The following is a 21,076-nucleotide window of genomic DNA, read 5'->3' on the forward strand; positions in this document are numbered from 1 at the left end:
CAACAGACATATTTTTTTTTTTTGGGAAAGTTTTTTTTTGAGTAGAATGGACTGCAAAAAGGGTGCATTTAAGTTCAAATTACTTAGTTTTTAATTTACCGTGATTTTATTTCATAAAACAAAGTTAGATTTTCCAAACATGTTCGCTTTCAAAAATTAGTTTTTTTTAAAATTCATGTTCACATTTTAATTTAGGTCATCAGTATTTTTGACTTTTGTCAAAAATAAAAACAGTCGGTACTCTGATTACAACCCTTGATGGAATGTTTTCTAGAAAAAAATGTATCGGATTTTTGCAAAACAAGCACGAAAACAAATAACAAAGTACTCGAAACTTTGGTCAAAACACTTTTTTTTCCTAGATGTGTCCAAATTTTCAACAGTTCAGCAGCAAACACAGCTTGGTAATTTTTGAAGTTTTTCATACATAGACTTTTTCTTAATAAACGATTTCTGTTTTTTTTTCCTTATGAAAGCAACCGAAAAATCGATATAAACCACCTCACACCTCTCAGGCCCATCCGTCCTTCCCCCTTCTTTTGTTTACGTGCTGACGTCACAATGCAATTGCGCTCTATTGAACGTCTATCGTCTCACGAGACCATTCTCATTTTGCAGTGCCAAACCTTCATTTCCTGTCGTTCCAATGGCGGAAATCGAGGAAAACACAGTTTTCGAGATAAATGACTTCACAATTGTCACCGATATGGAGCACTTCGGTGCAGCATTTGAAGGAATTCTTCAGAAATACGAGTTTTCCAGTCGCCGACCGTGTTTATCGGTGAGTTTTTTGAGTTTTTGTTTTTTTCAAACATTAATCAGTAAAAATTTATGTTCAGAATGATGTGAAGTACCGGTTGATTGTGACGGACACAAATATGATTTCGATTGGAGAGAACAAGCTAAGAATCGAGTTATTGCAGCCAGTTGTGAGTTTTTTGCAAAATGAACAAGAAACTATATAAACTAAATATAAAAATTATAAAATGCAAAAAAGTTTTTCAGCCAGCTTCATCGAATCCTTCAAATGACGTGGAGTTTGTGGAAGCTCCAAAAGATGAGATTGAAGAAGACGCCCACGTTATTCCATTCACTGTTGCCGAGGAAGTTGCCAACCTCAAGCATGGATTCGAAGTCACCGATAGCTTTTTGCTAAAGGTTAGTGTTTTGAAAATCGAAATGAACAATTAAACTTTAAAATTTCAGTTTGGCATTCGCGAATGCATTATCATCTCTCCAAATGACAGCTCTGGTACATTCACCGACGAGAATCAAGTGAACACCGTTATGGGAAATATCAAAACAATATTGCACTCAAGTAGATGGTATGTGAAACTGTGATTTGTTATTAATTTGGTTTTTAAATTCCAGTGAGGTCCCAGTGTTCTGCTACATCAAGGACCAAAGCTTGGACATGATTTCTGGGTACGCGTCGGATGGAAATTCTACGTATAACTTTTCGGTGAGTTTTTATTTATGAATATAGCTTTTTTTATTTAAAAATGCCTATCACAACAAAATATTTGCAGTCCGTTGTTCTCCGAAACATTAACCGAAGACACTGCAGTATGACCGATCTGCTTTACTTGTTCAAAGAGCATCTTGGAGCTAGCATCTCGGCGTTTCATGAGGAAGTTCGCATGAGCTCTAGATTCACACATGTTGTTCCGGTAGGAAGCGTTGGCTCATTTTCTTAAAATTGTAATGTATAATTTTCAGTTGAAACAAAGTAAGTATTTCCGGAATCATACTGTCGAAACTTTTGGTCTTCTCGCGACTGGACCAACATCAAGTTTGCCGTTGTAAGAACTCGAACTCAAACTTTCAAACTGAAAAAAAAAACAATTAAAATTTCAGCGATATACTTGAAATTGCTGCCACGTGGCGTTTCTTCCGTGAAAACTCATTGACTGAGAACCATAGTCATTCAGATTTTGATATCAACTATTCTTCGTATTGGAATATCAAAATGAAGTCGACTAAAAGTTCATTGCTGGGAGTACTTGGTGAGCTACACTTATCTGATTAATTGTGAACTAACAATATTTTTTAGATGAAATTCTTGGCGTCTACCGAGAAGACACCAGAAAAGCAATCCGTAGCGACCTTAATTGTGCACTGATTCTTGGGAAACACTACACACAAAAAGAGCTTCCAAATGCATTCCAAAAGCTCACTATCAACTCAGCGTCTGAGGTGAAAATTGGGAAGCATGCAGAGACGGAGGATAGTGGAACCAATGGACCAATGCCGCCGGTTAGTTAAACGACAAAATTTTCTAGTGGTAAACGTAATTATCCTATTCATTTTCAGGCTCTGATGAAATCTTGGGTCAACTTCATCTTCAACGAAGCGGAGTCCGACAACGAGTCCTTGGCTCACGAGCTCAATATGTTGAATGCTGCTAGTATGTCGGAGAACCAATTGTCAGATGACGAGCTGGTGAACAACGTCAAGTTGGATACTCTTTTCAATTATAAGAATCCCAAATCAGCGAACACCTTCCTTGCTCCGTACAAGTGTGCAAAGAAGTCAACTGTTACATGGAGATTGGCAATTGCCTTGGCAAATGCGAGAGTTTTTATGAGTGATCAACCACGTGCCGAGCCGCAGTTATGGGTTGAGTTTCTGCTGAAACTTCGCGAGAAGTACGAGAAAATGGAAACTGTCGAGTAAGCAAGGTTCAGTTGTAAAAATGGTAATTAGCAATGTTTTTCAGAAAAGTCTACAACGGAATTGATCACTTGCAATGCTCATTTTCACAGAAAATGCAAATGCTCCAGTTATGCATTGATGCTCGCCAGAAGCGCCACAGAATGCTTGACTCTGCTCATAGTGCCAATAATTCTGGTAAGTTTCAGACACCACTAGTGCAAAAGTTAGAAATCTAGTTTCAGATGAATTCTTTGACGCGAATGAAAGTTTCAATGCTGAAACAATTCTTGAACCGAACAACGAAGGACGCCTCAAACTATTTGGACTGAACCTTGTCGAGATTCCAGACGTGCCCATGTATATTCCAGTCACACAAGATGCTTGCCCACTCACTGATGAGATGATAGATGCTCGAAATGAGCACCTGTTCAGTCTTGACGAGGAAGATCGCGTGCACCTGCAAATGGAACTTGTGAAAAGTGATATGCAAAGCTTCAAGGCTGCAAATGCTGGAGCTGTTTTTGCTGACTTTCTGAGATGGCATTCGCCAAAAGATTATGATGAGAAAACAAATACAATCTCAGAGAGAATGTTGATTTCTAATAATGTGTGGGTGAGAAGCTGGGAAGCTGCACTACCGATTCCGGTGGCCAATCAAGCAAGGATTTTCAATGACACAAAAATTGCAGAAGAGGTTTGTGTAAAACTTTGGAATTCTTGAGAACTGAACTTGAAATTTAAGTTTTTGTCTGACGCATTTTTTTGCAATCGTTCGTTTATACGGTGTAGGTGTCTATTTTACAGTACTTATGCGGCCGGAAGGTATATTTCTTATCAGAGTAAATATTTTGTCTTCTACCTTCGGGTAGATAATTTCGGTTCAATGGACATCGTTTATTTTTTCAGATACTCGAAATATTCAACAACGCAACTCTCGATCAAGTTCGCGAATGGATGAAGCCAACCGTGTTTGCAGCCACGTTAGAACGCCTCACAGAAATCGAGAGCAGCTATGGCGTGTCTGAGGAGAAACAAAAGCAGCGGACCAAGACAGCCAAAATTCTAGCAAACGCGACGCTCAACAACACTCCAATGGATTACAATGAAATTTCCAAGTACTGTAGCCAGATCGAAATGATTCATAACATGAAGGTCCACTTGATGCAACTTTTCGAAAATGCTGTGAGTTTGGAATTTTTTGGGTTTTCATTTGATTTCTTTTATAAGTTAAATCTTCAGAGAGAAAAAATGCACCCGCCATATCCATCGGAAACTGATGTTCAAAGCGCAATCAAACAATTGGTGAACATTGCTGTACATAACCTTTGGGATAATTCTACTGATGAGGAGCCGACGTTTGTCATCAAGCCACAGGATCCGATTGGAAGAGCTATAGCTGTAATTGGAAAACTTGATGAGCTCACGGAGCAGCAACTGATTAATGGGCACAGGTAATGAGCACTATAATCCTTGATCCTGAATCATAGATAATTCGCTGCTTTTTTCCAGAAAAGAGTACATCTTCAACTGGAAGCACAGCTGCCCGTCAACCACAACAATCCCCATGACACACCGAATGTATGCTGACTTGCGATCCGACAAGCACAGCCTATACTTTTCCATGGCCAACGACTGCAATTTCTCCAACTCGTCATATTTGTAAATTGAATTTAAAGCATCTACTGGTCTCTGACATTCTCACACTTTGATTCTTCAGCCCCCGAGCTAAACAATTTTGATATTCCCGTTGAATTATAGGGGAAATGTACATGTTTTGTAAATAAAGTGAATGTAATAATGGCATGGATTTTATTCGTAATTTACAAATTGAAAATACATCAAAAGAAAATACCCGTTTCAAAGTGAGAATTATTTTGTGATACTATACACAATCAAAGAAGAGGGTGTTCTGAGGCTGATGTAACCTAAAAAAATAATATATGTTTTAGATAGTTTGCATTGTAAAATTTCGTAAACTTACACTCAGCTGAAAATTCTCGTAAGTTGTTGCATCCGCAGATGATGACTGAGTGAGCATCGACTGTCCCGATACGGACTGCTGCATTTTTGCATTTTTCTTGATGCGAGAAAAATATGCGACTTTTTGATGAATACATGTGTCACAACAGAATACGACAACGATGATCAGTATTATTCTGAAAATTGTGATGTGAAAAGTGCTTCACTCTCGTAAGTCTCGTAAGAAAAACTCACATCAAGGCGATTGCCAATTTTGCATTCAAACTCTGCATGACAGTTTTGAAGGGCTTCGTTTTTTGACTGATGCAGGAGCTATAGATAACTGCATCATTATCTGTTAGATACCACTCTAGGCATATCAGATATTCCTTGTCAGCTGACAAATTCACTAGATTGTAACTTCGGAACATGTTGTACAAAGATAATTGCACTTGTCGTTTGAACATCTTCTCGCTAGATGCAGTGATGCGAAGGGCAACCCTAAAAGTTTTTAACATTAGTTTTGGAATGAACAAATTTAATAGAAAACTTTTGTATTTCGTATATGAACAATAATATCCTGATGACTACTGAGAAAAAGTTGCTTTTGCTCACATAGTCAACCAATAGTCAATAAGATTACAAGCAAACGTTTCATTTTCTAATTAAAGTCGATGTAGCAAATTGTTCAGTTGCTATGAGTGACATTTTCTCATATATTAGGTCTATTTTCAAGCCAAATGTTATTTGGAAGCGGCCGACACGTTCGGGGGTCCGCAGCTTAGCGTGAAGCGCGTAGCTTGGTGTGTGCGCAACGTAGTTCGAAACGGTAGTTATTTGCAAGCGGCCGACACGTTCGGGGTTTCGCGCTGCACTATTCATTTGGATACATGCGGTGAGAGTGACGCCGTGAGGCCGGCGCGGCGGCCCTTGCGGCGATTTCATGGGAGCCCTACACTGAACATCATAAAACCACCTAGCTTGCATGCACAGAAATCAAAAAATTATGCCTAGTTTTTGAAATCTGTGCAAACTCGTCACGCAGTTTTATTACTTTCAAAAATGTTGAAGAGGTGTCATTAATTTTTGCTAGTCCATTTTTCAACGACATCATTTTCTTATTTACTAACCTATCTACTGCTTCAATTTTCAGATTTCTATTCCAATTCAAATGAACCGACGTTGTCGCAACATGAGATGCATTCAAATAAATGTTCGGTTTCACAACTTCCAATTCGATCTTCCTTGTTATCGTTTTCATATCGCTCTTTGAAACACATTCATAATGCCCTGCATCATTTTCTAAGACAACATCAAAACCGTAGTACTCATTGGAAATATGGATTCGTTCTTCGTGATTTCTCGAAAACGATGGGTCCAATAATGTCGTGGTGAAATAGTCGGTTCTCTTATCACTGGACTTTCTGAGCTTTGGGTGAGACGCTTCAATTGTTGTTTTGTTTGGAGAAATCCACAATAATTTTGAGTTTGTGCCATCATTTGCACAATATATTCTATAAGAATGACCAACAGTTGCAGTTTGCCTGATTCCAAATGGTGTCAGAAGATTGTCACGACATGGTTCACCAGTTTTTTCAAGATGAGATAGTCTGAAATAAATCATATAAAGATCAAATGTGTTGTAAAATGCTGGGCTCACTTTTGAACTGCTCCAATTTTAGTCTTACACGTTGCATCATTCCAGTCAACAATAGTTATTGCGCCGTAATCCTGCATATCACGAGATGTACACGAACAATCTAGCTGAGTTCCTTTGATATATAGTTGACTGATTTTTTCCAGAATAGTTAATGGTATTCGTTTGAACCCCGAGTTTTGAATATTCATTCTAAAAAATTAAATAATACGTTGTTATTCTCAGGAAACACGTAGTGTCAGAATGTCCCAATTCGTTTTGATCTACAAAAAATGCGGGGATTTAGACGCACACTTCTCAACTGATATCTTATGGTTAAAAACGTGCTGACGTCACATTTTTCAGAAAAAAAATCCCGCATTTTTTTTAGATCAAACCATTATGGGACATCCCGGCACTACGTCACAAAACTGTTTACCTATAGAACGCTGTGTTGTTGCTGAATGCATATGGTGAGAAATATGCCAAATTCGGATTATCCTTGATATCCATTGAATGAAGACGTGGCAAACTCACAAATGCTCCAGCTTCCACTACTGATATATTACAGTTATCCAATTGCAAAACTTGAAGATCCGGCAATTGCAAAAACCCTTCTCGGATTATTTGGAGTGGATTGCAACTTAAGTTTAGGGAAAATAAGTGGCGAAAGTTTTGTTGAGCTTCTAATCTGACTTCGCTGAGCAGGTTACCGCTCAGGTCTAACGTTTCCAGTTGTTGCATTGGCTCTGTTGTATCAGTTTCGATAAGTTCAATCTTGTTCTCGCGAAGTATGAGCTCTCGGAGCGATACTGCAGAGGTGAAGTCGCTTGTCTTAAATTTGGAATATGGTGCACAAATAAATTGAAAATGAACTAAATTTTTGATTATTGCAGAAGTTGTAAAAAGTATCTCGGCATTTGGCTCAAGCTTCTTGCCCAAATTTGGCCCAAAAAATATTAACTTGGATCAGAAGCTGGCTCAACTTGGACAAAAGTTGGGCAATACTTTGGCAAAATTTGGATTCAGGCTGCACCAAAGTTCTCCCCAAGTTTTCAGCCCAAGGCAAAAGTTTTTTTGCCCAAGTTTAGCCAGTTTTTTTTCTCTACCAAGTAAATATGTTTTGGGCCAAACTTGGGCAAGAAGCTAGAGCTAAACGCCGAGTTTGGTCTCAGGTCCCCTTTTCCAAAATTCTTTAGCAGTGTACTTTCTAATAAGAAATAAATGCATTTATCGTAATTTCTCAGAGACCGTGCAACTGTAACTTAGATTTTTAACATTAATTTCGGAGATTTTTTTCTAGCCATTTCTATGAATTAATATATTCAGTAGAAATCGGTTCGGTACTAATTTTGAACAATTTTAATACTTTATAGAAAGTTTAAACGTGACTTACCACTAATCGGGTCATATTATTCCCACTCAAATCCAACATTTTCAACGTGGGCATATAGCGAAATACGTGAACTCCAATGCTCTGAAATTGTTCCAGTTATAAAACCACCAAACTAACTTTAAATGTTACTTTTATCTGATTATTTCTTAAAATGACCCGTTGTATACTTCTTATATGAATAGAATCTGCACCCAGATTCTCTAGCATGTTGTCACTGAGATCAAGTTCCAACAAAGAAGTCAATGCCATCAATGCTTTTGGAAACGTCTTAAAGGGATAAGACATTAACAATCAAAATATCAATCAGCTCGTGTTACCTTTAGACTACAATTTTTGAAGTGTAAAGTTTGAAGTTCAGGAAACTGATTTCTTCTCAAAAACCAGTCACTGTCATCGAGAGATGGAGATGATTGAACTTTCAAAACTCTGAACAAGATTTGTGAAACATTAATGCTATTTTTCCGATACCTCAGTTTTGGCATATCCGGCAGCATTCTAAGCCAAAAATTGTCAATTGATGCTAAGGATAAGTCCGTGGTTTCATTAAACGGCGAATCTTTAAGAACTTCAAGGAACACATATAATTCTGGTTTTGTGAGGAAAGTACAAGATATTGAAGATTCTGAATGATATCCTGCTTTATCTGAAATTAACCTTTTGAATAACTCACCATTGCATGAGCACCCCAATGGACATGCAATAGCCTTATTGAATAAACTAATAAAAAATATCGATAGAACAAATATTTGAAGCACCATTTTAGCGTGACTGCTTGATAGATAATCGCAAAAATATGCTCGGCTCACATGACATTTGACGGCTGAAAATATAGAAATTAAAGAAGGGATTCGCGAGAGCAAAAGTGTTGAGATTATGAGCTCTATGGGAAAATCAAAGCGGAAATGTTTCTCACACAAGTAGATGTGGGTTTGATAATAAGTGATATGAAAAGTAGTAGCAGTATGAAAAAAGAGGGTTACCAAACATTTATTTTATTTTTTTGCATTTTTTTTCAACATGCGAAAGGAAACATTTAAATTGGAATTTTGATGCCCGAACAAATATTTCTACATGATTTGGTTGAAAATCAAAAAGAGCAGGTACCTAAATTTTTTAAAGAGTTCTATTACCATACTTAGATACGGAACAAAATGTTTTTTGAATGGTTGTGATAGGCCAATTTCTATAAAAAAAAGTTTGCTTACGTACCTGGAATTCGAACTTTCCGAATATTAAAAGCGACAACTCGATTCAAAATCAGTTTCATTACATTACATACTAACTCTTTAGTAAAAAATAGAATTTAAAATAAATATGCATTTCAATTTGGCAATATTTATAATTGTTATCCGTAAGAGCAAACGATATTTTGTCAAACCTCCAAAAGTACTTTACTTTTAATAAGAAAAACTGTAAACTTTAAAATACCAGTAAAATTAGAGTTTATGTAGTTTATTATCAATCTCTTTAAACTTGACTTCAAATGTCACTTGAATGCAATCAAATGTGAAAACAGATGGTGTTCCCCCCGTCTTTTAACCCTTTCCCCCGTCCCCCTTTTCATACATGTTTCTTAATTTATAATGAGCAGTTGCATTGTGACGAGCAGTAATTAGGCGAGATTTTCAAATTCCTGACAGAAGGAGAGGATTAGCCGCGCGCGAAAAACGGGTTGTTGTTCGGAGCGGTGTTGCAAAAAAAAAATGAAGGCAACACTGACTTTTTAACATTTTTCTGAAATCCTACATAAGTAAAGTCTTAGTAAAAATGGACAAGACGAGGGAAATTTATGCAAAATGCGAGTCATCATACACGTTCGATGATTCCCCTAGGAAAGGCAATTCATCAACGGAAATGATCTCCAGTCATCATTTCTTAGCAAAATAAGCAAGATATAGCAGAAGGGGGGGGGGAGAAGCTCTACTCGAATGAGCCAGTTCAGCAGTTTATCATCCCATTCGCGACTGGCCAGTGGATGATGGTTAAAAGTTGAAATGTTTAGTTTTTTTTTGAGTAGAAATGGTTGGCATGTAGAAAATAGAAAAAAAAACTAGCACGGGTGATGCGGGATCGAGCCATGAATCAATTGGAGTTCATGGTGTGTATCAGTGGTGGGCGGCAATTGCCGTTCGGCAAATTCAGCTGTCCAAAAATTCGGCAAATCGGCAAATTGCCGGCTTGCCGATTTGCAGGAAATTTTAAATTCCGGAAATTTGTTGGTTTGCCGATTTGCCCGAAATTTTCATTTTCGGCAAATTGCAAATTTGCCGTTTGTCGGATATCAGATTTGCCGGAAAAATTGGGATTTTTGATTTTTGAATTTTGATTGGGAATGAGGGATTTTTTATAAGACGGAAACACCTAAAACTGTGTCTTTTTAAATTTTCCTTTTTTTCTACATATTTTCATAGAATTTGCTTACTTTTTTTTCGGCAAGTCGGCAATGCCGGCTTGCCTGTTTGCCGGAAATTTCAATTCCGGCAATTTGCGTATTTGCCGATTTGCCGGAAAATTTCCATTCTGGCAATTTGCCGATTTGCCGGAAAAAATCGTTTGCCGCCCACCCCTGGTGTGTATATGACCCTTTGAAATTTTTTTGGCGAGTACGGATGAATTGGGCAACTCGGCAGTTATCAAGTTTAAAATTTCAAAAAAAAAATCTATTTTTTCTGAACTATAATAGTTAATTTTGGAGTAAAATATAACACTTTCATAAAGAAAGTATATCAGTAATTCAACGAAATTTTTTTTGTCAAAGTTTAGGCCAAGGCCAGCCTAAGATTAGTAAAGTTCTCGGATTGCCACACACAATTGTGAAACTTTGCACTTTTATTTCTAATTGAAAAGTACGCAGCCTGGCAATAACAGAGAGCTGAATAACAATAAAAACTGGCAAGCAAATTGGGTAAAAGATGCGACATTAAAGGGAGGTTTAGAAAGTTTGCAGAAGAACGGATAGGAAATACATCTAATTAGGTATATAGTTTTGAAATAAAAGTTAGTTAACAAATTGGAATAAATTATGAAATTTGCAGCATAATAATTAAATCATAAAATATCAAAGTAAAATTTAAATGTTTTTGGTTAAATCCCCATTTATATAATGTACCTTTAAATGCAATAAAAGTGCATCAATTCAGTAAAAAGTTGTCATAAACAGGGAGTGAATCAAAATGAGGGGTATAGGCTGAAGAGAAGATGAAAACTCGAAAATGTTAGCGAAATGACAAAAACATGCTCTTCTCTCGGAGAAATTGAAGTTTTCAAAATTTTATTCATAACCACTTTTGGTTCGTGCTCTTTGAAAACTCGCCAACCCTCCGTCAACTTTTTGATTCCATTACCGAGACTTGAATGAGCTAGTCAAAATATATGTCCACGAAATTTCTCGCTTCGTAAACTAGATTTCATAAAATTTGAGAGCAAATCCCAATCACTAGAGAAATAAATTAGCGTGTTTCCATAGTTTATTTCAAAATTTCAAAGTGTAACACAAGTTCTGAACGACGCTGTGTAACTTGAGAAGTAGGGGGAAAATCAGGGCTTGAGAATTTCCGCAAAAATAACGTTTAGGCTATACAAACTTCCTTGGGGGGATGAACAGAATCACGCCTAATTGAGACGATGCTGCCGGCGGGGGGTTAGAAGGCAAAACGAGAAGGAGCCAGAGGTCGAAAGTGTTATAACGAGCAAAAGGAATAGGGGAAGAAGCGAAGGAATACACAAATTGGATGGAATCACATTGCACAATGTTTGAAACTATGTCCGATGTTTTGGAATTTTGTTCGGAATCATCGGATTTCTTTTCAGGGTCGCCTGAGGTTTATGCTTAGGTTTAGGCTTAAGCTTAGACTTAGGATTAGGCTTAGACTTAGACTTAGGTTTAGGCTTCGGCTTATGCTTAAGCTTACAGTAAGAAAAAGTGTAATGGTTTAAAATGAAACTCTCAGTCAAAGTACCTGTAATATGCACATCGGCATACTGAGGCATAACTTTGTTTGATCTACGCACAAGTTTAAGGCAAATAATTATTGACTCCAAGAACATTGATTATCCAAGTTTTATCCTACATTCATTTTACCAGAGCTTAAATGTACAAAAAGAAAACGGTAGATCAAAATTTGGCAAGATTTATCTAGTCTTGCGCAAGTCTTTAATAATTTTTTTCAAACAGTTTCCGCCACCAATACTATTCAGAAAGATCTTCATTTTTAATCAAAGACATATAGTTTAACAAGGATAACAAATTTAAAAAATGTGATCATACAGAAATGCATTGTTATATTCATCGCTAAAAGTTGACTCATAATGAAAATAAGTTTATCAATTTTTGCATGGCCACTGAACGTGAAAATTTAAAAAAAAATTAAAATTATGTCAAATCATGGAGCAAGTTTCACTTTGACTGTTTGATGTCGAAAGCATAATAAGAAAGATGAAATGAGGCAGACAAGTAATAGTGACGATACAAATACAACGATTCCTGAGGCAATTGTTGGCGAAACACAAACATCGGATGTCACGAACAATTTCGAGAATTGAAGTTCGGAGCTCTTTTTGTGACTCTCTGTAACATCAGAATAATTAAATTCAAGGCCACTCGTTTTATTGAAATTTGAAGAAAACTCACTCGATGGTTCATCAATGTCAAGTATAGTCATTGTTTGAGAAATAACATCAAAGTCGTTGTCGCCCAGAGTTGTGGAACGTTTACCACGCAGTGTAGCTGGGCAGTGATCCGATGATCGAATACACGATCCATCTTCTTCTTTCAACCCAAGACGTATTTTGCATTGGAAGAAGACGGACGGTTGGTCGGCGAATTTGAAAACCTGTAAAGGGAAAAAACTAACGTCAATTATAATAGTTTAATATAAAACCGTTAAAATTCTGAGCTAACATCAAGTCTGCAATTTTTTAAAAAAGGAGTTCTGATGGACAACAAATATAGTTTTTAAAACTGAAAATTTTTATGCTTGTCGAAAAAAATGAAAATTTTAAACAAAATTTTCGAATATCTCAAGGGTCCCATGTTTCAACTGTGTGCTCTTTCGCTCCCAATTTTCAAGATATCAGGAAATAATTGTAAACACAGAGGTTTTTTGGTATGCTTAACCCGATTCCAATACTAGTTTCCTTTGAAGAAATTCTTAAATGCCCTAACCGCTCAAATGGAGATGGTCCCCGAACAGTTGAGCGCACTGTATATGAATGTTAAGAAGTAATTTTTCAAATTCTGAAAAATTATCAGAAGTTAATACATACATAAGACTCCAGAACAAACAGTCGTCAAAGAAATGCATATCATAATGATTTTCAATTGATCAAAGTACACTTCAATTTTAGTAAAAGTTGAACAAAAACTAACAAAATTGTGCATTTATCGGAAAAAAATCTATCTATGAAAAAACGTGGTTCTATCAATTTGTTGATAAAACTTCCAACTTTTCACTGAATTTTTTTAAAGTTTTATAAAATAAAACAAGTACACACTACGAAGTACGGTATATAGTTTTTCCTGAAATTCTACTCACATAGTTTTCCAATCGCATAATAACAATTATTCCCTTTAACCAGGCCGCTACTAACTCAAAATTTATTTCTTTTTGAAACGCTTCGGAATGTTCATTTTCCTAACGGTCCAACTGCATACCTGAGATAATTGACCTCCGGTCAAGTCACTGCTGTACTCCAAATTGTTAATTAAGTACTTGTCAACTGCGCAACCGTTTTCGTCAAAAATCTGCACTTCCTTGCCTGTCTCATCTTTCACGTTGCAAGAGTGCACAGTGACACAAAATGGTGAGGTTTCTGTAAATATGAATTTTGAAAATTTGAATAGATATTGCATAAGGTTTTTTTTATTTGCATATAGTGTTTGAAATTTTTAAAATTAAATTTATCAAATTAAAAATCCTAGAGTGAACAGGGTATATGAATATTTGAGAAGTTAAACAGCATAGCTTACGATTTTGTCCTGGAGCTTCACAAGACCACTCGTGATACACAATTTGTCCAACTGTTGCAAAAGCGACTTCCTCAGTTTTTGACTCGGTCAAAACTCTATACTTGCAGTCCGGTAAGGGCACATTGTAGCTGATTCTCTCTTCGGTTGAAGGACTGGAAAATATTTGTTTTTTATTACAAAATGTCAAATTGATTGAAGTTTACTACTTATAAAAAACTGTGAACTGCTGGGCAATTATTAAAAAATAACTGCAAAATGGAAACACCCATGGGTTTCTGTAGAATACTTCCATCACTTTTCAGAAACAACTAACTCATTCAATTTGTGCAGCTTTTTTTGATCTCCGGTTGTATGGCTCACGGTTCCGCCTTCCTCATCTCCAACCATCACAAATATTTTCTTTTCTTGTTCCTTGGCAATACTGAAAACGAATCGCAAATGAAAGTGAATCGCAAAGCCTTTTGACTTACTCCACATTTAATTGCTGCGTCACAGTTTTTTGAGCCTCTGCGTAAAAGCATTGAACCTTGTAAGATTTGTCAATTTTCGTTATGAACATTGGATGGAACGATATGATGATTGTAGCGGTCATCATGATGCCCTTTGGGTTACTCTGAAACAGGATTTTTGGGATGATTAACGTGAATGTTACTGAGAATATTTTTTATAGTTTGAATTTTTCAGGCTCTATTGAGGTCCTGTTTCAATTTTTCAACAGGAGTCTTCTTTTTGAATCCATCATACATTTTACTAAATTTCTATGTACATTTTTTTATTCCAAAAGTTAGATTAAAGGATTAAAGGCTTAAAGGACGTTCTTCAAGATCTATGCACTGCGGTTCTGGAAATCAGGTACACTGCTTGGTGATGCTCCCACTGGGCTATAATTTAAGCCGCCTCCTATAATCCAGTCGTGGATTGATCCACTTCCCTAAAGAGGCTGGGTGAGCCTAGGGGGTGAGGCCGGACTTGAACTCTAGACCTCCAGACTGCTAGCGGCTACCACTACCGACTGAGCTATCCTACCCCCTTCTGAGCTGTTTAAAATTTTAAATTCCTATTCCCAGAGCCGTATCTGCCACACGCTCCAATTTCTCTCATTTCACACCTCATTGGCCACTCTTGAGGTTGGGTTTAATTGTCTGTTGCTAGCGCTAGCCCAACACTGTATTCGTGTTTTTTCTCACAGGTACCTTTCTACCTTCTTTTGCCAATGTCACACACTGATTTTAATTACTTTTCGGGCCGGCGACAACACATTGTAACGCACGGGTGCCCCCTCTTACATACTCTGACCATTCCATTCGAGAAACTCTTTTCTTACGTGCTACTGCGTTTGCCTTGACCCCCGCGCACGCTTTTTACGCTAATTTCGTATCAAAAAACGAAGCCCAGGAATAGAAGTGGAGGGATGAGGAAATGGAAGCGAAGGAGGTGAATATAGTGTAAAGCATGGGAAAAAAAAACAACTCACTGATCGTTGACGAATCACGTCGCACGCAGAGTAGGACACTGTCAAATTGACTTGTGATTCGAGAGTTGCATCGGTACGACAATGCTTCATACTGAAAAGGGTAAATTGGAGGGATTTGAAAATTTCTATCAATGGTTATTGCAAAATATTTTATAATCAATACATCAAAGCATTTCTCAAAAATAATGTGCTCATGAAAAACCAAAATGCTGATCTGAATGCAACAGAATGAGCATATGTGGGCTCATACACGGCAAGAACACAATTTTTCTAATAACGACGAGCAAAACATATTAAACAGCCATATACGTGAAATCGTGATTTTTTTTTCTAAATTTTTGATTTAGCTCAAAATGCACTGCTCATCATATCTGGAATATTGGGTGAAATTTTGCTGAACGAGTTAAGAAATGCTCAACTTAATTAAATATATTTCATGGCATGTTCGATATTTTGGTAAGTCTCTATAAGTAACGGAAAAAATTTGAACATAGTTATTTCTAAATTGATTTTAAGTAGAATAACATTAAAAACCCGCAGTCAGAGAAAATAAAAAAAACTTGTGCAAAAAATTGTTTTCACTGGTAAAGGCGTAATTATATAGGTAACTTTGAAAAAATTATTTTGTCAGTTTTTTTAAAATCTAATAATAAAATCACAGTGTATAACTAAAAGTTGAAAATCTTTTTAAAGAAATATAACACTTACCTATAATGTCCTTTAACATATACATGCCCTTCAAAGGCACCTTGTGTTTTGAAATTAATTGATAAGCTTTCACTGCCGCATCTGATTAGAGGCTCTCCTGAAAATCAAATTTTTATATCTCAAAACTTATCAACTCCATACCTTGTAATCCATTGTCTATTTGCTCCGCATGGTATTTACAGAATAGCTGGAAAAAATCTAAGTTAAATTTCCGCCTCCAACTTCCAAAATCACCTACCAATACTGTCAAGGTCGTTGTGAGATAATGAAACATTATGTTAATATATGTATAAATGAATCAAAATGGTGCACGACACCACACTGTTTCAAGTGGATCCAAAGAGTCGGGAGGGCAACAAGGGCGGCTTATTCAGGTCACCAGTAGGTCACGCCCAACATACAAGAAAAAAGGGGGCTGACCGAGGGCAGGATTGTTGAATTTGTAGATCACAAACACACTGAATTACCAAGCAACAATCAGCAAATTGGTCTGAGAAAAAAAACACGTGTCATGTGAAACTAAGACAAGGTTAATTATGCGATTAAAGTTCAAAAGTGTGGACACAATTTCAAAGGATCAGAAAGTCAAAAAGTGTTCTTTAAAAATACACAATTTAAAAAATGTAATAAATAAAATACCATATTAAACAAAACATTCAACTTTCATTGCGGATAGTAAAATCGATAATGCAAATAAAATTTATTTTTAAAAAGAAATGTTGAAAAAAGTTTTTTTAAAAATGTTTTACATTATTATTTTTACAAATGTCTGAAATCAATACTTACTGGAATTCTATTACACAAGTACCAAAAAAAAATAATATGAACGATGGCCTTACTCGTCAAAAATTTGAAAAATGTTGAAATTCTTGTCGTTGACATTTTACCACTTCTACCCCAATTTAGTCATTCTAATAGGACACGGCCCTTGAGTAGGCAGGTAGGTAAGACATGACTTTTTTTTGTGGTGAGAAATAATGAATTTGAGTTTTGAATCGAGAATACATAAAGACTTCAAACTAGAAAAGTGACCAGACAAGATAAAAGACGTGAGAGGAGAGAGAACGAACTATGAATGACATTATTTTTGTATGAATTTAGAAGACAGATATGTTCTGTAAAAAATTTAATTTTCTCAATCAGTTCAATGTAAAATTTCTGAACTAGGTTCCTTAAATCTCTGATTGCAAATTTGGTTAATGAATAAAAAATTATACAATTATGTATTTTTCAGGTAACCGTTTTTGTTGGAATTTTTGAGGTACAAGTAGAATTTGCAAAAAGGGGTAAAAAATGCAACGTTTTTTGTGCTGAGGCGGTGAAACTTTTTAATAAAAAATGTTAAGTAAATTGCAGAAAAAAAAAGTCATTTAGGCACTAAAAACTTCTGAAACAAGGAGCACATGGAGTATTTTTTGAATGTTTAGAATGAATTGAACACCTCAAGGTAGCCTTAAATTTAGGCTTAGTTATATTTCTAGATTAGATCGTAGAAAAAATATTACTACCTCCTGTGAGTAAGGTCAAATAATAACACTTCTATTTTCTATGTACAATGAACTCGAACAACATAATCTTATTAATTAGGTTATATCAGATAGTTCACAAAAATGGCCTAAAGGCAAAACAGATGGCGCGAGCTTAATATTTTTTACATTGAAATACTTTTAAAAATGTATCTTTTGATACATTTTGTAGAAAAGGATGCTAACTTTTGGGAAAAACGCAATTCCAAGACAAGATTACTTGTGACTAACTAACGAAAACAACAAAGTGATAAATGGGTGTTCATTAAAAGTTTTTTTTTGCTGAAAGAACAATAAATTTTTTTCGCTGTCAGAATTCGAACAGCGGCACTCTGCGAAAGTGAGACTAGTCTGTCTATTTTCTGCTATTTTCTTCCACCATTTTCCTCCATTTGCGCTCTTCCTGGCACTTGTTCGCCACTTTCACCCAAAGTTCAAGTTTTATATGACAAACAATTTGATGATGGGTTGGGTTACGTTGACGCATGCAAAAAAGGGAAAATGAATCCAGATAATTATTCGGTTTTCTTTTCAGTTTCTGAGAAGGTTTTCGAGGTTTCATCGGGGCAAACTAATTGGACACTCAAGGTTTTGAGCGTTGGATTCCGGGGGAAAACCGAAAGCATAATTTTTTTTTGAGAGGCCTAAGTCCAACAAACAAATTACGTAATTTCGCATGTAGACGATGGGAGGATATCTCGATTTGTTAAAAGAACCTTGGTGTCATTGTTCAAATCATTTCGATTGTCGGCACGGCACATGAGGAATCTGTTTAATTAAATGCAGAGGTCAAAGCGAGGAACAACAAGAGACATGATTTCAAATTGTCACTATTTTGAACAGTGGAACACTCGCTCTCAAATACATACGAATACACATATAAAACACATATGAATAGGGGTTCAGGGATGAATGAATAGCGCACAATATTAGTTTAACCTATATAAGAAACGTGTATTGTAAATGGGGCTTTAATGGGAAAAGATTCACCTCCATGAAATTTCAGGACAATATTGAATGTTTGCTCTGTCAAGTGTTCATCTGGAGAGAAATGATCAGACGAGAAGCCTATTAGAATTGAACAAGGGTTTGTTCAAAAATATTATGATTTTTCCATTTTGAAAATTAGGAAAAAAAAGAAAATGAATGGCCTAGTTTCTTAGCTGAATATATTTGGTCTCCTCATTATTTATTTTTTTCAGATAAGAGACTTGTCCGTAATTTGAATCTGAAAACCAAGAGAATTCCATCCAATATATATTATGGATAATTCAACATTTACATTTTTAGTGGAAAAATAAAAGTCATCTCTTTGCATGGACTTTCTAAAATATCACAGAAATGGTTTCAGCAAATTCTAGTTTAGAAATAGGTGTAACATTTGAAATATTAGAATCATTTTCCATATATGCGTTGTTGATATGAAAATCATTAGAATAGGGCATGTAGGCGTTAAAACGCATGCCTGCCTGACCTTAAGACAACCTTCGCCTGCTTGAAAAAAAACCCGCGTATAATGCTCAAATACATACGTAAACTTTTTGTTTCACTTCTGAATGTTTTTTTCATAAAATTGATAAAAATGAGAGAATTAAAAATTTTGTAAATTCACTCCAAAATGCAAAAAAAAGGCGAAAAGCCGCTTGAGGCAGGCAGGTTTCAGGCAGACGTCAGGCCCTGAATCGGTGCCTGACTACCATGGAAGCCCTACATTGAAATTGTAACAATTGCGATTCATGTGTCAGTTTTTTGACAAAAAACCTTTTTTTAAGTTCTTCTGAAATGTTCAACAAAAATAAAAAACTTTGATTATGTTTTATTAAAAATCTGGCAAAATCCTACGAATACTGACCATGGGAATTTTGAAGTTGGAAAGAAAACATGAAAATTGGTAATGCAAGGAAAGAAAAACGAACTGGTGAATCATTTTGGTATGGCAATTGGTTGTCAAAAATAGAGAAATTTTAGTAAATTTGAAGCTAAATAAATCTAGACATGTGTGGCTTTTTGGATTCCAAGAATCTTTTCAGCAACTCCAATGTAGTAGACAGTTTGGGCGATACCGAAAAGTGGTGCCATAACCATCATACGACAAGCGGCTCCTTTGAACAAAGCTTTTGGTCCTTCATTTTTGAAAATCGTGCTGAAAAATTCATACTTTCAATTGACTCGATTACCTAACACTTACACAAATGCGTCTGGAATATTCTTGTAGACAATCTCATTTGCTCCTTTGTTAATAGTTTGCATTCTAGTCTTGATCACTAAAATTTTAAATTCCTTTATTATAGAAAATTCACGCGTTCACGACAAAACTATCTTACCATCGAGTGGCGTCACACAGAAGGATGAAGCTGCTCCAGATGTCAAACCAGCCAAGAAACTTCCATAGAAAACTGCATCTCCACTACCATCTGGCTTTCTTGGAGCCAATGAATCAAGGTAGGCAAAGAGTGGGAAGTAGATCACAGAGAAAGTGACGTCACGCGCTAGAGTTGAGCTGAGCCCCTTGTAAAGTGCAGCGATTCCGTTCTCCTTAACAAGCTTCATAGTCAACTGAGTTGCTGACAATTTCTGCTGTCCAGGTTCTAAAATTTTATTTTCTTTACAAACAGATTCACGTCACAAAACGCACTCAACGTTCTTCCTTGATCCTGCATCTGAATTTTCAACAACTCCATCGGTGTTGTCACAGAGATCTGGAACATGCCAGCCAATCCTCCGGCCAACATTCCCCTGCCAACTGACAATTGCTTCTCGCCTTCCTTGGCGAGTTTGTGACGGAAGAAATCGTTGGCAACAAGTTTGATTGCTTTTTCGGGTGTGATAAGTAGAATATTGACTCCTGAACCGCTGTACATTCCACGGAATTTCGCTAGGGTCGAAGCTCCACCAGATCGCCATGTTTGCTTTGCACAATCGGCACTAAATATTGAAAATTTTTATTTTTTATAGCTACAGTGTAATATACTGGTGTAGCTTTTAAAAATTGTTTCTAACGGCGGAAAAGTAAATTATGCTGATCAAACAATAACAGTTCAAAATTTTGTAAACAAAAAAGTTACTAAATTTAGGTAAAATTGTTAATTTCGCCAACTTCCACGCGTCTAAACCGCCAGAAATTATCATTTTAGATTATTTGTTACAACATTCAACTATTTTTTTATATAACTATTTTTTACAGATCAAACTTTGAGAATTCAGCTGTATTTGAACCGACAAAGTTTTTCACGTGGTGCCAGGCTGTCCCATTACGGTTTGATCTACAAAAATGCGGGAAGTCCTTAACCATACGAAATCGGTTGAAAACTCTGCGGCTCTTCTCCCGCATTTTTTGTAGATCTTCGTAGATCAAGCCTAAATGAGACACACTGACACCACGTGTGGATAAATCAAATAAATGCTTAACTTTTAATTAACTCCGCATACTAATTACAATGCTATACATTTTATTGCACAATTTAAAACAAATCTTACATTCCAGAATATTGCAGCTTGCCATCAGCCCCCACAGTTTGATTTTGCAGGCGAGTTTTTACCAAATCAATCGGGAAGACACACGACACACCAATAATACCCGCAAGTCCTCCATTCATAATTTTTGGTCCATATCTAAAAGAAAACTTGAATTCCAGCTTTTAAGTTATTTGAACATTAAACTTACGAAAAATTGTTGTCCCCACCCATCTTTGATGCCTATCCTTCCTGCAACCACTGTTGTTTAAAAGATGCATCAAAAATAATTTAACATGAA

General features: G+C 36.2%; 4 protein-coding genes and 7 non-coding genes across 11 annotated transcripts; 7 read left to right on the forward strand and 4 right to left on the reverse strand.

The window, feature by feature from the left end:
• Nucleotides 1–618: 618 nt before the first annotated feature.
• rbg-1 (Rab3 GTPase-activating protein catalytic subunit) lies at nucleotides 619–4,451 on the forward strand. The gene is made up of 15 exons (NM_078089.6): nucleotides 619–781; nucleotides 840–929; nucleotides 1,006–1,158; nucleotides 1,207–1,325; nucleotides 1,372–1,462; nucleotides 1,530–1,670; nucleotides 1,720–1,802; nucleotides 1,858–2,006; nucleotides 2,054–2,256; nucleotides 2,314–2,672; nucleotides 2,720–2,850; nucleotides 2,898–3,349; nucleotides 3,562–3,837; nucleotides 3,895–4,106; nucleotides 4,165–4,451. Exons 1-15 carry the CDS (start codon nucleotides 647–649, stop codon nucleotides 4,316–4,318), a joined length of 2,748 nt encoding a protein of 915 aa, NP_510490.1. The 5' UTR covers nucleotides 619–646; the 3' UTR covers nucleotides 4,319–4,451.
• Nucleotides 4,451–8,466, reverse strand: iglr-1 (Ig-like domain-containing protein). Its single transcript, NM_078090.8, has 11 exons — nucleotides 8,317–8,466; nucleotides 8,115–8,268; nucleotides 7,964–8,072; nucleotides 7,776–7,913; nucleotides 7,647–7,727; nucleotides 6,690–7,084; nucleotides 6,275–6,463; nucleotides 5,745–6,224; nucleotides 4,870–5,115; nucleotides 4,637–4,811; nucleotides 4,451–4,580 (listed from the first exon to the last, which is right to left on the reverse strand). The coding sequence occupies exons 1-11, from the start codon at nucleotides 8,402–8,404 to the stop codon at nucleotides 4,548–4,550; spliced, it is 2,088 nt and encodes a 695-aa protein (NP_510491.2). The 5' UTR covers nucleotides 8,405–8,466; the 3' UTR covers nucleotides 4,451–4,547.
• Nucleotides 8,467–9,202: 736 nt separating this feature from the next.
• Nucleotides 9,203–9,339, forward strand: F20D1.16. The gene has a single exon (NR_072641.1). It is a non-coding gene; the product is annotated as an Unclassified non-coding RNA F20D1.16 (non-coding RNA).
• A 1,844-nt stretch (nucleotides 9,340–11,183) lies between these two features.
• On the forward strand, nucleotides 11,184–11,319 carry F20D1.17. The gene has a single exon (NR_072642.1). It is a non-coding gene; the product is annotated as an Unclassified non-coding RNA F20D1.17 (non-coding RNA).
• Nucleotides 11,320–11,837: 518 nt separating this feature from the next.
• cutl-3 (ZP domain-containing protein) lies at nucleotides 11,838–16,287 on the reverse strand. Its single transcript, NM_078091.6, has 10 exons — nucleotides 16,035–16,287; nucleotides 15,938–15,983; nucleotides 15,797–15,893; nucleotides 15,089–15,179; nucleotides 14,085–14,227; nucleotides 13,928–14,035; nucleotides 13,615–13,766; nucleotides 13,300–13,457; nucleotides 12,277–12,478; nucleotides 11,838–12,213 (listed from the first exon to the last, which is right to left on the reverse strand). The coding sequence occupies exons 1-10, from the start codon at nucleotides 16,068–16,070 to the stop codon at nucleotides 12,029–12,031; spliced, it is 1,218 nt and encodes a 405-aa protein (NP_510492.2). The 5' UTR covers nucleotides 16,071–16,287; the 3' UTR covers nucleotides 11,838–12,028.
• Nucleotides 12,732–12,955, forward strand: F20D1.12. Its single transcript, NR_072643.1, has one exon. It is a non-coding gene; the product is annotated as an Unclassified non-coding RNA F20D1.12 (non-coding RNA).
• F20D1.20 lies at nucleotides 14,558–14,698 on the forward strand. Its single transcript, NR_072644.1, has one exon. It is a non-coding gene; the product is annotated as an Unclassified non-coding RNA F20D1.20 (non-coding RNA).
• F20D1.19 lies at nucleotides 14,774–15,004 on the forward strand. The gene has a single exon (NR_072645.1). It is a non-coding gene; the product is annotated as an Unclassified non-coding RNA F20D1.19 (non-coding RNA).
• F20D1.14 lies at nucleotides 14,796–15,004 on the reverse strand. The gene has a single exon (NR_072646.1). It is a non-coding gene; the product is annotated as an Unclassified non-coding RNA F20D1.14 (non-coding RNA).
• A 2,832-nt stretch (nucleotides 16,288–19,119) lies between the features above and the next one.
• slc-25A18.1 (Mitochondrial glutamate carrier 1) lies at nucleotides 19,120–21,027 on the reverse strand. Its single transcript, NM_078092.7, has 6 exons — nucleotides 20,987–21,027; nucleotides 20,800–20,934; nucleotides 19,958–20,247; nucleotides 19,647–19,910; nucleotides 19,511–19,586; nucleotides 19,120–19,465 (listed from the first exon to the last, which is right to left on the reverse strand). The coding sequence occupies exons 1-6, from the start codon at nucleotides 21,007–21,009 to the stop codon at nucleotides 19,312–19,314; spliced, it is 942 nt and encodes a 313-aa protein (NP_510493.2). The 5' UTR covers nucleotides 21,010–21,027; the 3' UTR covers nucleotides 19,120–19,311.
• F20D1.18 lies at nucleotides 20,347–20,479 on the forward strand. The gene has a single exon (NR_072647.1). It is a non-coding gene; the product is annotated as an Unclassified non-coding RNA F20D1.18 (non-coding RNA).
• Nucleotides 21,028–21,076: the final 49 nt, after the last annotated feature.

Source organism: Caenorhabditis elegans, chromosome X (assembly GCF_000002985.6).
Source record: "Caenorhabditis elegans chromosome X".
NCBI classification, from domain to species: domain Eukaryota; kingdom Metazoa; phylum Nematoda; class Chromadorea; order Rhabditida; family Rhabditidae; genus Caenorhabditis; species Caenorhabditis elegans.